This window comes from Heterocephalus glaber, unplaced genomic scaffold, assembly GCF_053883595.1.
Source record: "Heterocephalus glaber isolate CG9 unplaced genomic scaffold, H.glaber_assembly_v1.0 deba00001497, whole genome shotgun sequence".
NCBI classification, from domain to species: domain Eukaryota; kingdom Metazoa; phylum Chordata; class Mammalia; order Rodentia; family Bathyergidae; genus Heterocephalus; species Heterocephalus glaber.
The window spans coordinates 19,110,834-19,124,455 of NW_028258320.1; the positions used below are offsets into that span (position 1 = coordinate 19,110,834).

Consider the following 13,622-nt stretch of genomic DNA (forward strand, 5'->3'; position numbering starts at 1 on the left):
GTCCATTTTCTTGGTAAATAGTAGCATGCTTTTAAAACTTTCCAAAAGTGCCTATTTTAATCACACTGCGTATAGTTTCTGTGAAGTGAAATAATTCTAGGATTTGGGAATCTAGTTCAGAAAGATGCAGCTGAGGTACTTTGAATACAGGTTTTCTTGCTGGGCATGGTGGCTCATGCCTGTAATCTCAGCACTTAGGAGGCTGAGGCAGAAGGATCCTGAGTTCAAGGTCAGCCTGGACTAGTGAGACACTGTCTCAAAAAACCAAAACGAAATAAACAACAAAACCCACTCCAAATGGTTCTCCATGTTTTGGATTGACTTGCTTATGCTACAGAGTTGTGTACAAATACTGTGATTTCAAGAAACATGTAGCTGTACAAAAGGCCAAAACTTACTGTGTATGAGAATGAAGATTAGAATATAGCAAGATTAAATTGTTTGATTGATAGTCTTTGGAGGCAAAATAATAATACTGAATTGCTTACACATTTTTTGTTTTGTAAAAAGCCACATGCTTTATAAAGTGAAATAACTTTTAAGGAAAATTAGGGTTGTGGTTGTTAGATACTATGGTTGCATATATGTGCACAAAAATCTTATTTCACAGCAAGCCAGACAAATTTTATATATGACAGCAGCTCTAACATGGAACTTGGTATTTAGAGCAGTTGAACAACAGATGGAGGATGTTTCGGTCCCAGTGGTTATGTTGCCCAGAATAAAAGAAGCTACCAAGCATCTGAAGCTGACACACTTACAGTATTTCAGCGTTTGGTGTCTCATGTTAACCCTGGAGTCACAATCAAAAGACAGCAGAAGGAATCACCAGAATATCTGGCTCATGTCTGCTTCTGAAATGTGAGTAGTCCATATAATGCAGTGAAGTGTCAGTCACTAGTATTGGCTGTTGCTGTGGCCTTTGGACCTGACACATGCAGGTCCTGTAGCATAATTCCTGACAGCTCTGGCTGCTGTCAGCAAGTTGATCTGAGTGGACCAGAATCTCCATGGCTCAAGAAATCTTTATTTTGTCCTGGGGACATGGCTTTGGGGTAGACTGCATGTCTGAGCCCTTGAGTTTGATCTCCAGCACTATACATAGAAAAGAAAAGACATCTTATTTTGAAAATAATTAGTAAAGTTTTATTTATTATTATTATTTTTTGATACTGGGGATCAAACTTGGAACCTTGTGCTTGCGAGGCAGGCAATGGAAATGCTGAGCTAAATCCCTGGCCCTAGTAAATTTTTTTTCATCATTGATATTAGTATAAACTAGAGTATATCTGTTACTTATTGGTAGAATGAAAATTACTGAGGTTTTACTTGAGTTTTTAAATACTAGTATTTAAAAAGTTATTTTTGGGCCGGGGATTTAGCTCAGTGGTTCCACTGCCTGCCTTGCAAGCACAAGGACCCGAGTTCGATCCCCGGTACCAAAAAAAAAAAAAAAAAGTTATTTTCATGGTTCTGCCACCTGTCTGGCAAGCGCAAGGACCTGAGTTTGATTCCCAGTACCAAAAAAAAAAAAAGCCTATTTTCAATAAAATATATTAGTGAAAGTTTGTGTTTTTTCTTTGCTAAGCTACTTATAAGGTTAGAATTTTGTATATTGTTGTACAGTAATATTCTTAGACCCATTTTTGTTTTTCCAGAATGAATATTTTTGTTTGTTTGTTTGTTTTTTGCGGTACTGGGGATTGAAGTCAGGATCTTGTGCTTGCGAAGCAGGCAGAGGCACCACTGAGCTAAATCCCTGGCCCTCCAGAATGAATATTGATAGCAGTGTGACTTTAGAAATAATTTAGCCAGGTGTGGTGGTGCATGCCTATAATTCCAGCACTCAGGAGGCTGAGGCAGGAGGAGTGCTCTGAGTTTGAGGCCAGCCTGGGCCATGTAGTAAGTTCAAGACCATCCTGAACTACAATAGTGAGACCTTGTCTCAAAAAACAAGGTATAGGGGAGGAACAATTCATGTTTAATGGGTAGTTTCAGTGTTGTAAGATAAAAATGTTTTAGAGATCTGTTGCACAACAACATGACTACACTTACCACTACTACTACTAAACTGTATACTTACAAATGGTTGGGGGGCTGGGGATTTAGCTCAGTGGTTTCACCGCCTGCCTGCGCAAGCACAAGGACCTGAGTTCAATCCCCGGTACCAAAAAGAAAATCAACAACAAAAAAAACCAACCAAACAAAATGACCTAAGGATCTTTATTTCTCTAGTTTTAGACTTTCATAGAAGGAAATATTATAGTGGAGAAAGTTCATATATAGTTGTATATATGTTTTGCTGTTAGACTGCATAAATTCAGTAAATACATCAAGCATACATACCACTAGGCTTCTGAGATTGTATAGTATTTGATAGCAGTGTCAGAGAGGTTGTAAATCCTAAGTACTTATTTCTTAGAAACACTAGAATTATCAACTGAATTTTTGTTATTTTAATAACAATAATTATAAGTCCTCTTGCAAGCACTGGGTTATCTACATCGGGTTTGGGAGCAGATGTTTGCCTCTGTAATGGTTTGTGTGTCCACACAGGGTGGGGCACCTGTCAGGCATCAGTGTGCTAATCACCTTGTTCAGACATCCCAGGCTGTGGGTGCAATGGGGTAGTGGTGAGAGATCACACACAAACTAAGAGAGGGGTATTTACTTGGCTTTTCTAACACTTTAGATTGGGGAAAATGTCATAATAAGACCCTCCATTAGCATTAGTTGCCTGGGGCCAGATAAACAAGCAAGTTGTGGAAAAATGCAAACAAGATACATATATGTTGTAAACAGAAGCTTTATGTCTTTCTCTTTTCTAGGGAGGAGAGTGGTAGCTGCATCGGATATCTGATCAGAACAGAATGTGTACAGAGAGTTTGTGATGGACAATACATACATAACTTCCAACGTAAACATGGTGCCATGCCTGTCACAAATCTAATGGCAGGGGACAGAATTATTTTAAGTGGAGAAGATAGAACATTGTTTGCTTTGTCCAGAGGATATGTGAAAGAGATTAACATGACAACAATAACCTGTTTATTAGACAGGTAATAAAATGCTACTTTTTTTGATAAGAGCTTATATAGTATATAGTATACTTATATAGTATATAGTTCCCATACCACTCACCCGCTAAGTAGTCCCTGCCCACTCCCTGCAGCCCCTGGCAACCACTGTTTTGCTTTCTATCTGTGTGGATTTATTTGTCTAGATGTATCAGTTTCATGTCTGGTGTTTTTTTACTTTGGATAACGCTTACAAGGTTCATCAGTGTTTCATCGTGTCTTAGTGGCTCATTTGTTTGTGACTGGATGGAGAATATTTCATTGTATGGATGGGCCACATTTTGTTTACCCATTCACCAGCTAATGAACATTTGAGTATAAATAGTATTCTATGAACATTCACCTACAGATTTTTATGTGATCATATTTTCATTTTCTTTGTAGCTACTTTGTGGAATTGCTGGGTTATGTGCTAATTTCATGTTTACTATTTTGAGGAACTGCGAAACTTTTATTTAATGTATTATAGAGAGTGGGAATGAGGATGTTACCATAGACCGCCTGCATTAGGTCTGCAGTCCCCATGAGGCACTACAACACAAGCTGATAAGAGTAAAGAAAGAAATGAGACTTAGAACTGAGTCTTGGGGCTGAGCAATGCTGCTCTGGGCAGCAAAGGTGAGCACAGTATGCTTTGAAGACATTTAGTGACCTAACCTAGTGTGAAGCATCTGGAAGCATCTGGTGATGGTTGATATGCAGACAGGGATGTAAAGGGGGAAGGCACTGCTTATCTTGCTTGGAGAGATCAAAGGTTGCTGAGACTAGGTTGCAGTTAACTAGTGTCTGCTAATACTGGGCAGAGATGTCTGCCACAGCATATTATATCCAAGTGCTAATGTGCACATAATCTTTTCTGAGTCCTCACAACTGCATGTATGTCAAGCAGGGTAGAGACCTATCACCTTGTGTTATGTAATTTATTTCTCTTAGTTCTGTAGGCACTCAACATTTTGTTTCCTTTTAACAGAGTTTTTCCCTTCATAGCTGTGAGTTAAAGTATATTTATTTCAGTTGAAGTGAGTTGGCTTGATAGAAACATTCTAGGTAAATAGAATAGTTGACATGAAAATCAGTGGCAGAGACCAGGTCCATGTTCACTAATGTCTGTATCCCCCATCTTCGTTACTTTCCTCGTTTGCTGAGACAAAATACCTGACACCCAAAGTTGAAAGGGGAAAGGTTTATTGTAGATGACAGTTTGTAGAGGTTTCAGTCCATGGTTGGCTGTTTCCAAGGCAGGGTGTCAATGGCAGAAGTGCATCGCAGAGGAGAAACAGTTCATGGCCGGCAGAAGGCAGCAAAGTAGCGAGGTAGGGAAGCAGCAGCAACATCAGCAGCAGAAGCCTCTCTTTTATCCCTTCCAGGCTACCTGCCCTTTGGTTGGTGCCACCCACACCAAGGGTGGGCCTTCCCATTATCCATACCCAGAACTATGCCAAACCAACCAGAAGACTAATTCAGTAATCAAACACTTTTAGTCCCAACATCACACACTTAAACCAGCATGACTGCATGAGGCTTTGGGGGGATATTTAGATGCCAGTCATAACCCCCTTTTGTACAGCCAGCCCCCTCTTAGCTGATACTGAATGGATAGAGGTCAGCAGTTGGGGCTTGAGATGCCTGAGTAAATGCAGTGGAGATGTCCAGGCTTGTTCCTTGCCAACCAGTAATCCTAGTTGGGCCATCACCAGCCCTGGTATAGATTTCCATGATGAGGGAGTATGAGCCACAGTATTCCTGTTGTTGGTTAGGAGTCTCTGCAAGCCTTGGCAGTAGTTTTTGGGTTTTTTGGTGCTACAGGTGCTACTCAGGGATGAGTGCTTTACCACTGAGCTGTATCCTTACCTTTCTAGCAGGGTGTGTGTGTGTGTGTGTGTGTGATATGGCAGGTACTTTGTAAATATCTGAGGAATTTATGGTATGGTGTGTAGCCACATGTTATTTTTCAAACTAATATATGAAGTTTTCAAATTGATAGGAAGATAGAGGCATTTAACCCAAAACTAATTCTGGATCTTCATCCTGTGGATTAGTCAAAACTAATTCTGGATCTTCATCCTGTGGATTAGTCAGTTAGTAAATGTGAGCAGTATGCCAGACTGAACCAACATGTTCATGGGCATGATCACATGATGTGGTGTGGCATGGGGTTTTCAGGAAAGTGAAGATAGTTAAGTGTTTCTGGCATGTAAAATATAAGGGAGTGATTGGAGAACTCAGGTCATATATACCATGTCTAGAAAGCTTGATTTTACTTTTTCAAATGTTGTGAAGTTTCTGTTTTTGTGCTAGGAATTGAACTCAGGTCCTTCTACATTTGAGGCATTTGCTCTACCACTGAACTACACTCCCAGTCTTATGACGTGTTTTAAACAGACGCATAGATAGTAATTGCATCTGCATAGTCTTATGGATGACTTGTGGAGATTTGAGTTAATAAGAGCCAAATTGAAAGCAGAGAAACCTTGAACCTGTACTGTAGTGGCCCCGCGTAGCTGTGGTTGAGGGCAAGGTTAGTGTTGGTGGAGAGGACAGAGTGACTTTGGTAAGTATTTAGAAAGTACATTTGGCCTTGAAAAAAAAAAGTACATTTGGCAGGCAGCTGGATACTGCCTAGATGTGGGGGTGAGGAGAAGGATCAATACACAGTAGTGTGGATCCACGTGCTGTTAACTGAGGTCAGGACCAGAGGCGGCAGCTCAGGTGCAACAGGGGCGAGGAGTTCAGTTTTGAGTATATGAGCTGCCATAGCCTGAGTTTTAGCCAGGTGGAGAGGTCATGCTACCTGCAGATACTCAAACCAGAAGTTTGGGTGATGAGCCAGGTGGGAGGAAAGAGTAGGGCTGGCCTAAAGATGGGAGATTTGAAGGCACACGCTGGCCTGGGAGCTTAGGGAAGAAGAGTAGCAGTTTAGTGAATCAGGGAAGGTACTCTAGGGGCAGGCAGGAAAGAGGGAGGAGGCGGCAGGAAAGAGGCTTGTCCTTCAGGTGGGAAGAGGGGGACCTGTGTGTTTAGGACCCTTCTGGGTGGTGAGCCCATGATAAATTGCAAAGTCAAGAGGATTTTCAGCAAATGTTACGTGTTTGTGGTTATCCATTGCTCTGACCTTGTTGCTGTGTGCCCTCCACTTTCCCCTTTGCCCAACAATTCATGACTGTACAGTATGCTGTCTTTCATGAGCTAGTGTGAACAAAAGCCTGATAACCTTTTTTGTTGTTGTTGTTGTTTTTTGGTAGCTATTTTAATAGCTATTCCTGCCTATTTATTTTTTTGGCAGGTAACAGTATATTTCTTACAGAGAACATGTGCAATGAAAAATGCTCATCTGTATTTGTTTTGCTGTTTTAGGAATTTGTCAGTACTTCCAGAATCAACTTTGTTCAGATTAGACCAGGAAGAAAAAAATTGTGATATAGACACCCCATTAGGAAATCTCTCTAAATTGATGGAAAACACTCAAGCCAGGTTTGTAAGAGTGATTAAATCTAAATTTCTTTCTACTTTCATAAGGAATAGTACTAAAAGTATCTTTTCTCTTTTCAGCAAAAAACTTCGAGATTTAATCATTGACTTTCGAGAGCCTCAGTTTATACCCTACCTCAGTTCTGTTCTTCCACATGATGCAAAGGATACAGTTGCCAGCATTCTAAAGGGTACACTGTAATCAGCACTTTTTGAGTCATTTTCCCTGATTCTGTTTATAGCTTAAGCTATGCCATAATCTAATTTCTTAATAATTGATTGGACTTGCAATTATTATGGTTAGCCAGAGACCATTTGGAAGTAGTTTGTGTGTTTGTGTGTGTGTATGTTTTTTTCCCTCTTGGTACAGGGGGATTGAACTCAGAATCTTGCACTTGTGAAGCATGTGCGGCAACACTGAACTAAATCCCCGGCCCAGTTTGTATATATTTTTAAAAGTCAACAGAACCTTTTTTTTTTTTTTTTTTTTTAACTTTGAAAAGATATATTGAACAGATGCAGACAGAGATTGCTTTTTGTTTTTGAGACAGGGTCTCACTCTGTAATTCAGGCTGACCTTGAACTTTCTGTAGTTCAGACAGGCCTTGAACTCTTGGTGATCCTCCTGCCTCAGCCTCCTGAGTGCTGGGATCACAGGTGTGCAGCGCCAGGCCTGACAGAGATTGCTTTTCTTATAAAATAGTGAATTTGTGTATTGAAATTCAGAAATCTTACTCTTTTTTTTTTTTTTTTTTACTTAAATGTAGGTTTGAATAAGCCTCAGAGACAAGCAATGAAAAAGGTTCTTCTTTCAAAAGACTACACTCTCATCGTGGGTATGCCCGGGACAGGAAAAACCACCACCATTTGTACCCTTGTAAGGTTATTATTATTTTGCTTAGAAACTACATCAACTTCCCTCAGCTCAGAGGACATAATATTTGGTGCCAAATGGGCTGAATTTTAATTCAAAATCTTTTATTTCAAATTAACTTTTTAGAATGACATGAGAAAATAGTAAAGCTGAATTATAAATACAATAAGTAGTTGTAATCACTTTTCACATTTAGAATTTAAGCTCTTTCTGTTCCTGGTATGTGATATATATCACTTCATGTGTTCCCTTTATTTGGTCTTTCTATGTAGTTCAGGCTGTGCTTGAACTATGTAGCCCAGGCTGACATCAAACTTCTCTTCTCTTTAAAAATGATAAATTGGGGTGGGGATTTAGCTCAGTAGTTCCGCCACCTGACTCGCAAGTGCAAGGACCTGAGTTTGATCCCTGGTACCAAAAAAAAAAGATAGATTAAACCAGGCATGGTGACACACACCTGTAATCCCAGCACTCAGGAGGCTGAGGCAGAAGGATTGCCTTGAGTTTGAGGCCAGCTTGGACAACATAGTTCAAGGCCAGCTTGAACTACATAATGAGACCTTATCTCACCCCCCCCCCGAAAATATGTGTATGTGTATATGTGTGTGTGTGTGTGTGTGTGTATATATATATATATATGTGAGTGTGCATATGCACACACACACAGTTTGATTTTCTTGGATTTTTTTCACATCAGGAAATTTCTAGGCAGTCTCAGAATAATAATGATAGTAGCAGATGTTTATCAGTTGATAAGTATGCCCGACTATTAAAAATGTGCCCAATTTTATTATTACTTATGTATTAATAACATAACACCATATAATTTTTGTAAAACATTTTGGCTTTCTACTTTTTTTTTTTTTTTTTTTACTTAAATTCTTTTATTGGTACATTTTAGGTATACATTGATCTTTACATTTACATTTATCTTTGGGTGCTTGTACCTGTACATGATGTATCTTGGTTCTTATTTTTTCCCCATTACCTGTGCACCCTTCACCCCTCCACCCTTCCCTATTTACATAGACTTTGTCTCCATTTTTTTTTTTCTTTTCTCATAATTTTTACTTTCCATTCTTTCCTTTCTGCATCCCCCACCACCCCTACCCCTTTGGACCTTTTCCTATTTCAAAGTATCAATTATTAGTTATTAATCCTTTTAGTCCTTATTTACACTATCAGTTTCTCACACTAGAGAAACTATTGGTATTTACACATGTGTGTCTTATTTATTTCACTTAAGAGTATGGCCTCAATATGCATCCATTTAGCTATAAATGACTCTAGTTTCTCATTCTTTATGGCTGAGTAGTACTCCATTTTATAAAAAAACCATATCTTATTTACCCAGTTTCCAGTTGATGGGCACTTGGGCTGTTTCCAAGCTTTAGCTATTACAAACTGTGCCGCAATAAATATGGGTACCCACGTATCTCTGTGGTATGATTCTTTTAATTCTTTTGCGAAAATACCTAGCAGGGAAATAGCTGGGTCAAATGGGACCTCCAGCCCTAGTTCTTTGAGGTATCTTCATATGGATTTCCATAGTGGTTGCAACAGTCTGCACTCGCACCAATAATGGAGAAGGGTTCCTTTCTCTCCACACCCCCGCCAGCATTTGTTATTGGTTGATTTCTTGATAGCCATTCTTTCTGGGGTGAGGTGGAATCTCAGTGTTGTTTTCATCTGCATCTCTCGAATGACCAGTGATGTTGAACATTTTTTCATGTTTATTTGCTGCTTTTACTTCTTTGTCTGAGAAATGTCTGTTCATTTCAGATGCCCATTTTGAATTGAGTCTTTGAATTTGGGGGGTCTGATTTTTTTCAGTTCTTTATATATTCTAGATAGTAGCCCTTTGTCTGAGTTACAGCTGCTAAAAATTTTTTCTCACATTGTAGGTTGTCTGTTAGCTCTGTTGGTGGTTTCTCTTGCAGTGCAGAAGCTTTTTAATAAGATGAGATCCCAGTTGTTGATTCTTTCTGCTAGTTCCTGTGCTGCTGAGGTTTTGTTCATAAAGTCTTTTCCTATGCCAGTATCTTCAAGAGTTCTACCTAACTTATCTTCCAGCAAGTTTAGTGTTTCTGTCTTAATGTTTAGATCTTTAATCCACTTAGATCTTAGTTTAGTGCATGGTGATAGATATGGGTCTAGTTTTAATCTCTGACAGGTTGAAATCCAGTTTTTCCAACACCATTTATTAAATAGGCTATCTTTCCTCCAGTGAGGGTGGTTGGCTCCTTTGTCAAAGATGAAGTGGCTGAGTATGTCTGGAGTTGTTTCTGCATCTTCTAATCTATTCCACTGATCCTTGGGTCTGTTTTTTTGCCAGTACCATGCTGTTTTTATCACAGTAGCTTTGTAGTATAGCTTCAAGTTGGGTATTGTGATACCCCCAGCCATGTCCCTATTGCCCAGAATTGCGTTTCCTATTCTAGGTCTCTTCTGGTTCCAAATGAATTTTTGGATTGTTTTCTCTAGTTCTGTGAAGTATATTGTTGGAATTTCAGTCGGGATTGCATTAAATCTATATAGCAGTTTTGGAAGTATGGCCATTTTTGCTATATTGATTCTTCCTACCCAGGAACAAGGGATATCTTTCCATTTTCTTATATCCTCCTTGATCTCCTTTTTCAGGGTGCTGTAATTTTCAGTGTAGAGGTCTTTTGCTTCCTTTGTTAGATTGATTCTTAGATATTTCATTTTTTTGGATGCTGTTGTAAAAGGAATTGTCTCCCTAATTTCTTTCTCAATGAGTCTGCTATTTGTGTATAATAAGGCTATTGTTTTTTGAGTGTTGACCTTATATCCAGCTACTCTACGGAATCTGTCATTTAAGTCTAGAAGCCTTTTGATAGAGTTTTTTGGGTCTTCTCTGTAAAGTATCATATCATCAGCAAATAAAGACAGTTTAACTTCTTCCTTTCCTATCTTTATTCCTTTTATTTCTTTCTCTTTTCTAATTGCTGTGGCTAATGTTTCCAGAACTATATTGAACAGGAGTGGTGATAGTGGGCATCCTTGTCTTGTTCCTGATTTTAGCGTGAAAGTTTTCAGTTTTTGACCATTTAGTATGATGTTGGCTGTTGGTTTTTCATAGATAGCCTTAATCAGGTTGAGATAAAGACCTTCTATTCCCATTTTCTGTAGGGCTTTTATCATGAATGGGTGTTGGATTTTGTCACCTGCCTTTTCTGCATCTATTGAGATGATCATATGGTTTTTATCCTTGACTCTGTTAATATAGTGTATTACATTTATTGATTTACGTATGTTGAACCATCCTTGCATCCCTGGGATAAATCCAACTTGTTCAGGGTGTATGATCTTCTCCATGACCCTCTGTATTCTGTTTGCCAGTATCTTGTTGAAGATTTTTGCATCTATGTTCATTAGGGAGATTGGCCTGTAGTTCTCTTTTTGGGTTGGGTCTTTCCCTGGTTTTGGAATCAAAGTCACACTCGCTTCCAGGAATGAGTTTGGAAGCCTTGCTTCCCTTTCAATTTCCTTGATGAATTTAAGGAGTAATGGTGATAGTTCTTTAAATGTCTTGTAGAATTCAGCAGTGAAGCCATCCAGACCTGGGCTTTTCTTTGTTGGTAAATTTTTTATTACATTTTCAGTTTCACTCATTGTAATTGGGGTGTTTAGAATTTCTATATCTTCTTCATTTAACTTTGGCAATTTATATGTATCTAGGAATCTGTCCATTTCTTCTGTGTTTTCCATTTTATTAGAGTACAGATTCTCAAAGTAGGTATTCATGATCCTCTGGATTTCTGCTGGTTCTGTTGTGACTTCCCCTTTTTTGTTCTTAATTGTGTGGATTTGAGTCTTTTCTTTCCTTTTTTTGATAAGGTTGGCTAAAGGTTTATCAATTTTGTTTATTCTTTCAAAAAACCAACTCTTTGACTCATTAATTTTTTGTATCGTTCTCTTAGTCTCCATTGCATTGATTTCTGCTCTAATCTTTATAATTTCTTCTCTTGTGCAGGCTTTGGGTTTGTTATTCTCTTCTTTTTCTAGGAGTTTGAGGTTCTGCATTAGGTTATTTATCTGCGTTCTCTCTGTTTTCCTAATATGGGCATTCACTGCTATGAATTTCCCGCGTAGAACTGCTTTCATTGTGTCCCATAGATTCCTAAATCTTGTAGTGGCATCATCATATACTTGTAGAAACTGTCTAATTTCTTCTTTAATTTCCTCTGTGACCCATTGGTTGTTCAGGAGGGTGTTATTCAATTTCCAGGTGTTTGTAGGAGTTTTGCAGTTTCTCATGTTATTGATCTCCAATTTTATTGCACTATGGTCTGATAATATGCATGGGGTAATTTCAATTCTTTTACATTTACTTAGACATGTCCTGTGAGCTAGCATGTGGTCTATTTTGGAGAATGACCAATGTGCAGCTGAAAAGAATGTGTATTCTGATTTTGTGGGGTGGAACACTGTAAATATCTATTAAGTCCATTTGTTCAGTAGCTTGCTTCAGTTCTACAATTTCGGTGTTAATTTTTTGTCTAGATGATCTGTCTATTTGTGATAGTGGGGTATTGAGGTCCCCCACTACAAGTGTATTTAGTGCTTATTTGGTTTTTCATGTCCATTAATATTTGTTTTGTATAGTTGGGTGCATTCATATTTGGTGCATATATATTTAGGATTGTCATCTCTTCCTCTTGGATTGTTCCCTTCACAAGGATGTAATGACCATCTTTGTCTCTCTTAATTAGTTTTGGTTTGAAATCTACTTTGTCTGCAAATAAGATTGCTACCCCTGCTTTTTTCTGGGTTCCTGTCGCATGGAGAGCCATTTTCCATCCTTTTACTTTCAGTCTATGAATTTCCTTTTGAGTTAGGTGTGTTTCTTGTATACAGCATATTGCTGGACTTTGCTTCTTAATCCATTCTGTCAGTCTGCTTCTTTTGATTGGTGAATTGAGGCCATTAACATTGATAGTTATAATTGAGAGATATTGACTCATTCTTGTCATGATGTTTTACTGTTGTTGGCTCTTATTTCTTTTTCCCCCTTTCCCTTTAGTTTCTTACCTTGTCTGGTGGCTTCCCTCCGTTGAGCCTCATGGAGTTGTGACCTTTGTTGCCTCTTTCTAGCATATTGCTTAGAATTGTTTGGAGTGCTGTTTTGGTGTTCATGAAATTTCTCAGGTGTTCTTTGTCCTGGAAGTATCTAATTTCCCCATTGAATTTGAAAGATAATTTTGCAGGATACAACAGTCTGGGTTGGAAGTTATTTTCTTTTAGGGCTTGAAATACTTCACTCCAGCCTTTCCTTGACTGGAGGGTTTGTGTTGAGAAGTCTGCTGTGATTCTGATGGGCTTTCCTTTGTAGATGATTTGTTTCTTTTCTCTAACTGCCTGTAGAATTTTGTTCTTCTGTTGGGTTTCTGGGATCTTGACTATTATATGTCTAGGTGTAGATTTGTTTTGATCATGGCTGGGTGGAATTCTATATGCCTCGCTTATCTGTATGTCCAATTCTCCCCCTCTGTCTGGGAAGTTTTCTACTATTATTTATGTGAACAGTTTTTTTATGTCAATTGTACTTTCTCCTGTTTTTTCATGGACTCCTATCAGTCTTATGTTATTCTTCTTTGCATCATCTAGCAGCTGTTGAATTGAGTTCTCATGGTCTCTTACTATTTTTAAGAAATCTCTGTTTTCATGGTCCTTCACTGCAATCCTGTCTTCTATATCTGATATTCTATGTTCAGATTCTCTTAATCTGCTCTGCATGCTTTCAGTGGAGTTTTTAATCTCCTGAATATTTGTTTGAATCTGTTTCATGGATTCCATTTCTTTCTTATGTTGGGCGATCGTGGTTTCCATTTCTTTCTTATGCTGGGCATTCCTGGCTTCCAGCATGTTTCTGAGCTCATCTATTTTTTTTTATCAGTTTCTGTTCTAGAGCCTCTAATCATGTCTTTCACTATGCTCACCATGTCTGTATTTATCTGGGAGATTATTTCTGCTTTGAATTTTTCTAGAGCCTCATTCATCTGTTTTGTTACTTTCTGTGCTATCAGTTCAGGGTGTCCAGGTAGTTGATTATCAGACTTTTTTACCTCATTTCCCCCAGAAATTGCCTTTTGGGGGGTGGAAGTCTGGGTTTGTGACTTGCTTAAATGCCTTCTCATTTTTGTTTTTGGTACTGTCCCTGGTTTAGTTCCTGGGTTCAT

At 38.6% G+C, this 13,622-nt stretch overlaps 1 protein-coding gene across 5 annotated transcripts in view; it reads left to right on the forward strand.

The window, feature by feature from the left end:
• Positions 1-13,622, forward strand: part of Dna2 (DNA replication helicase/nuclease 2) — a 46,141-nt gene that overhangs the window by 21,245 nt on the left and 11,274 nt on the right. For all 5 annotated transcript variants that reach the window (XM_087185456.1, XM_087185458.1, XM_087185455.1 and 2 more), the window contains 5 exons: positions 667-861; positions 2,829-3,059; positions 6,432-6,548; positions 6,627-6,736; positions 7,313-7,422. In XM_087185456.1, coding sequence (XP_087041582.1) covers positions 667-861; positions 2,829-3,059; positions 6,432-6,548; positions 6,627-6,736; positions 7,313-7,422 — 763 coding nt within the window. The remainder of the gene's footprint in view (positions 1-666; positions 862-2,828; positions 3,060-6,431; positions 6,549-6,626; positions 6,737-7,312; positions 7,423-13,622) is intronic.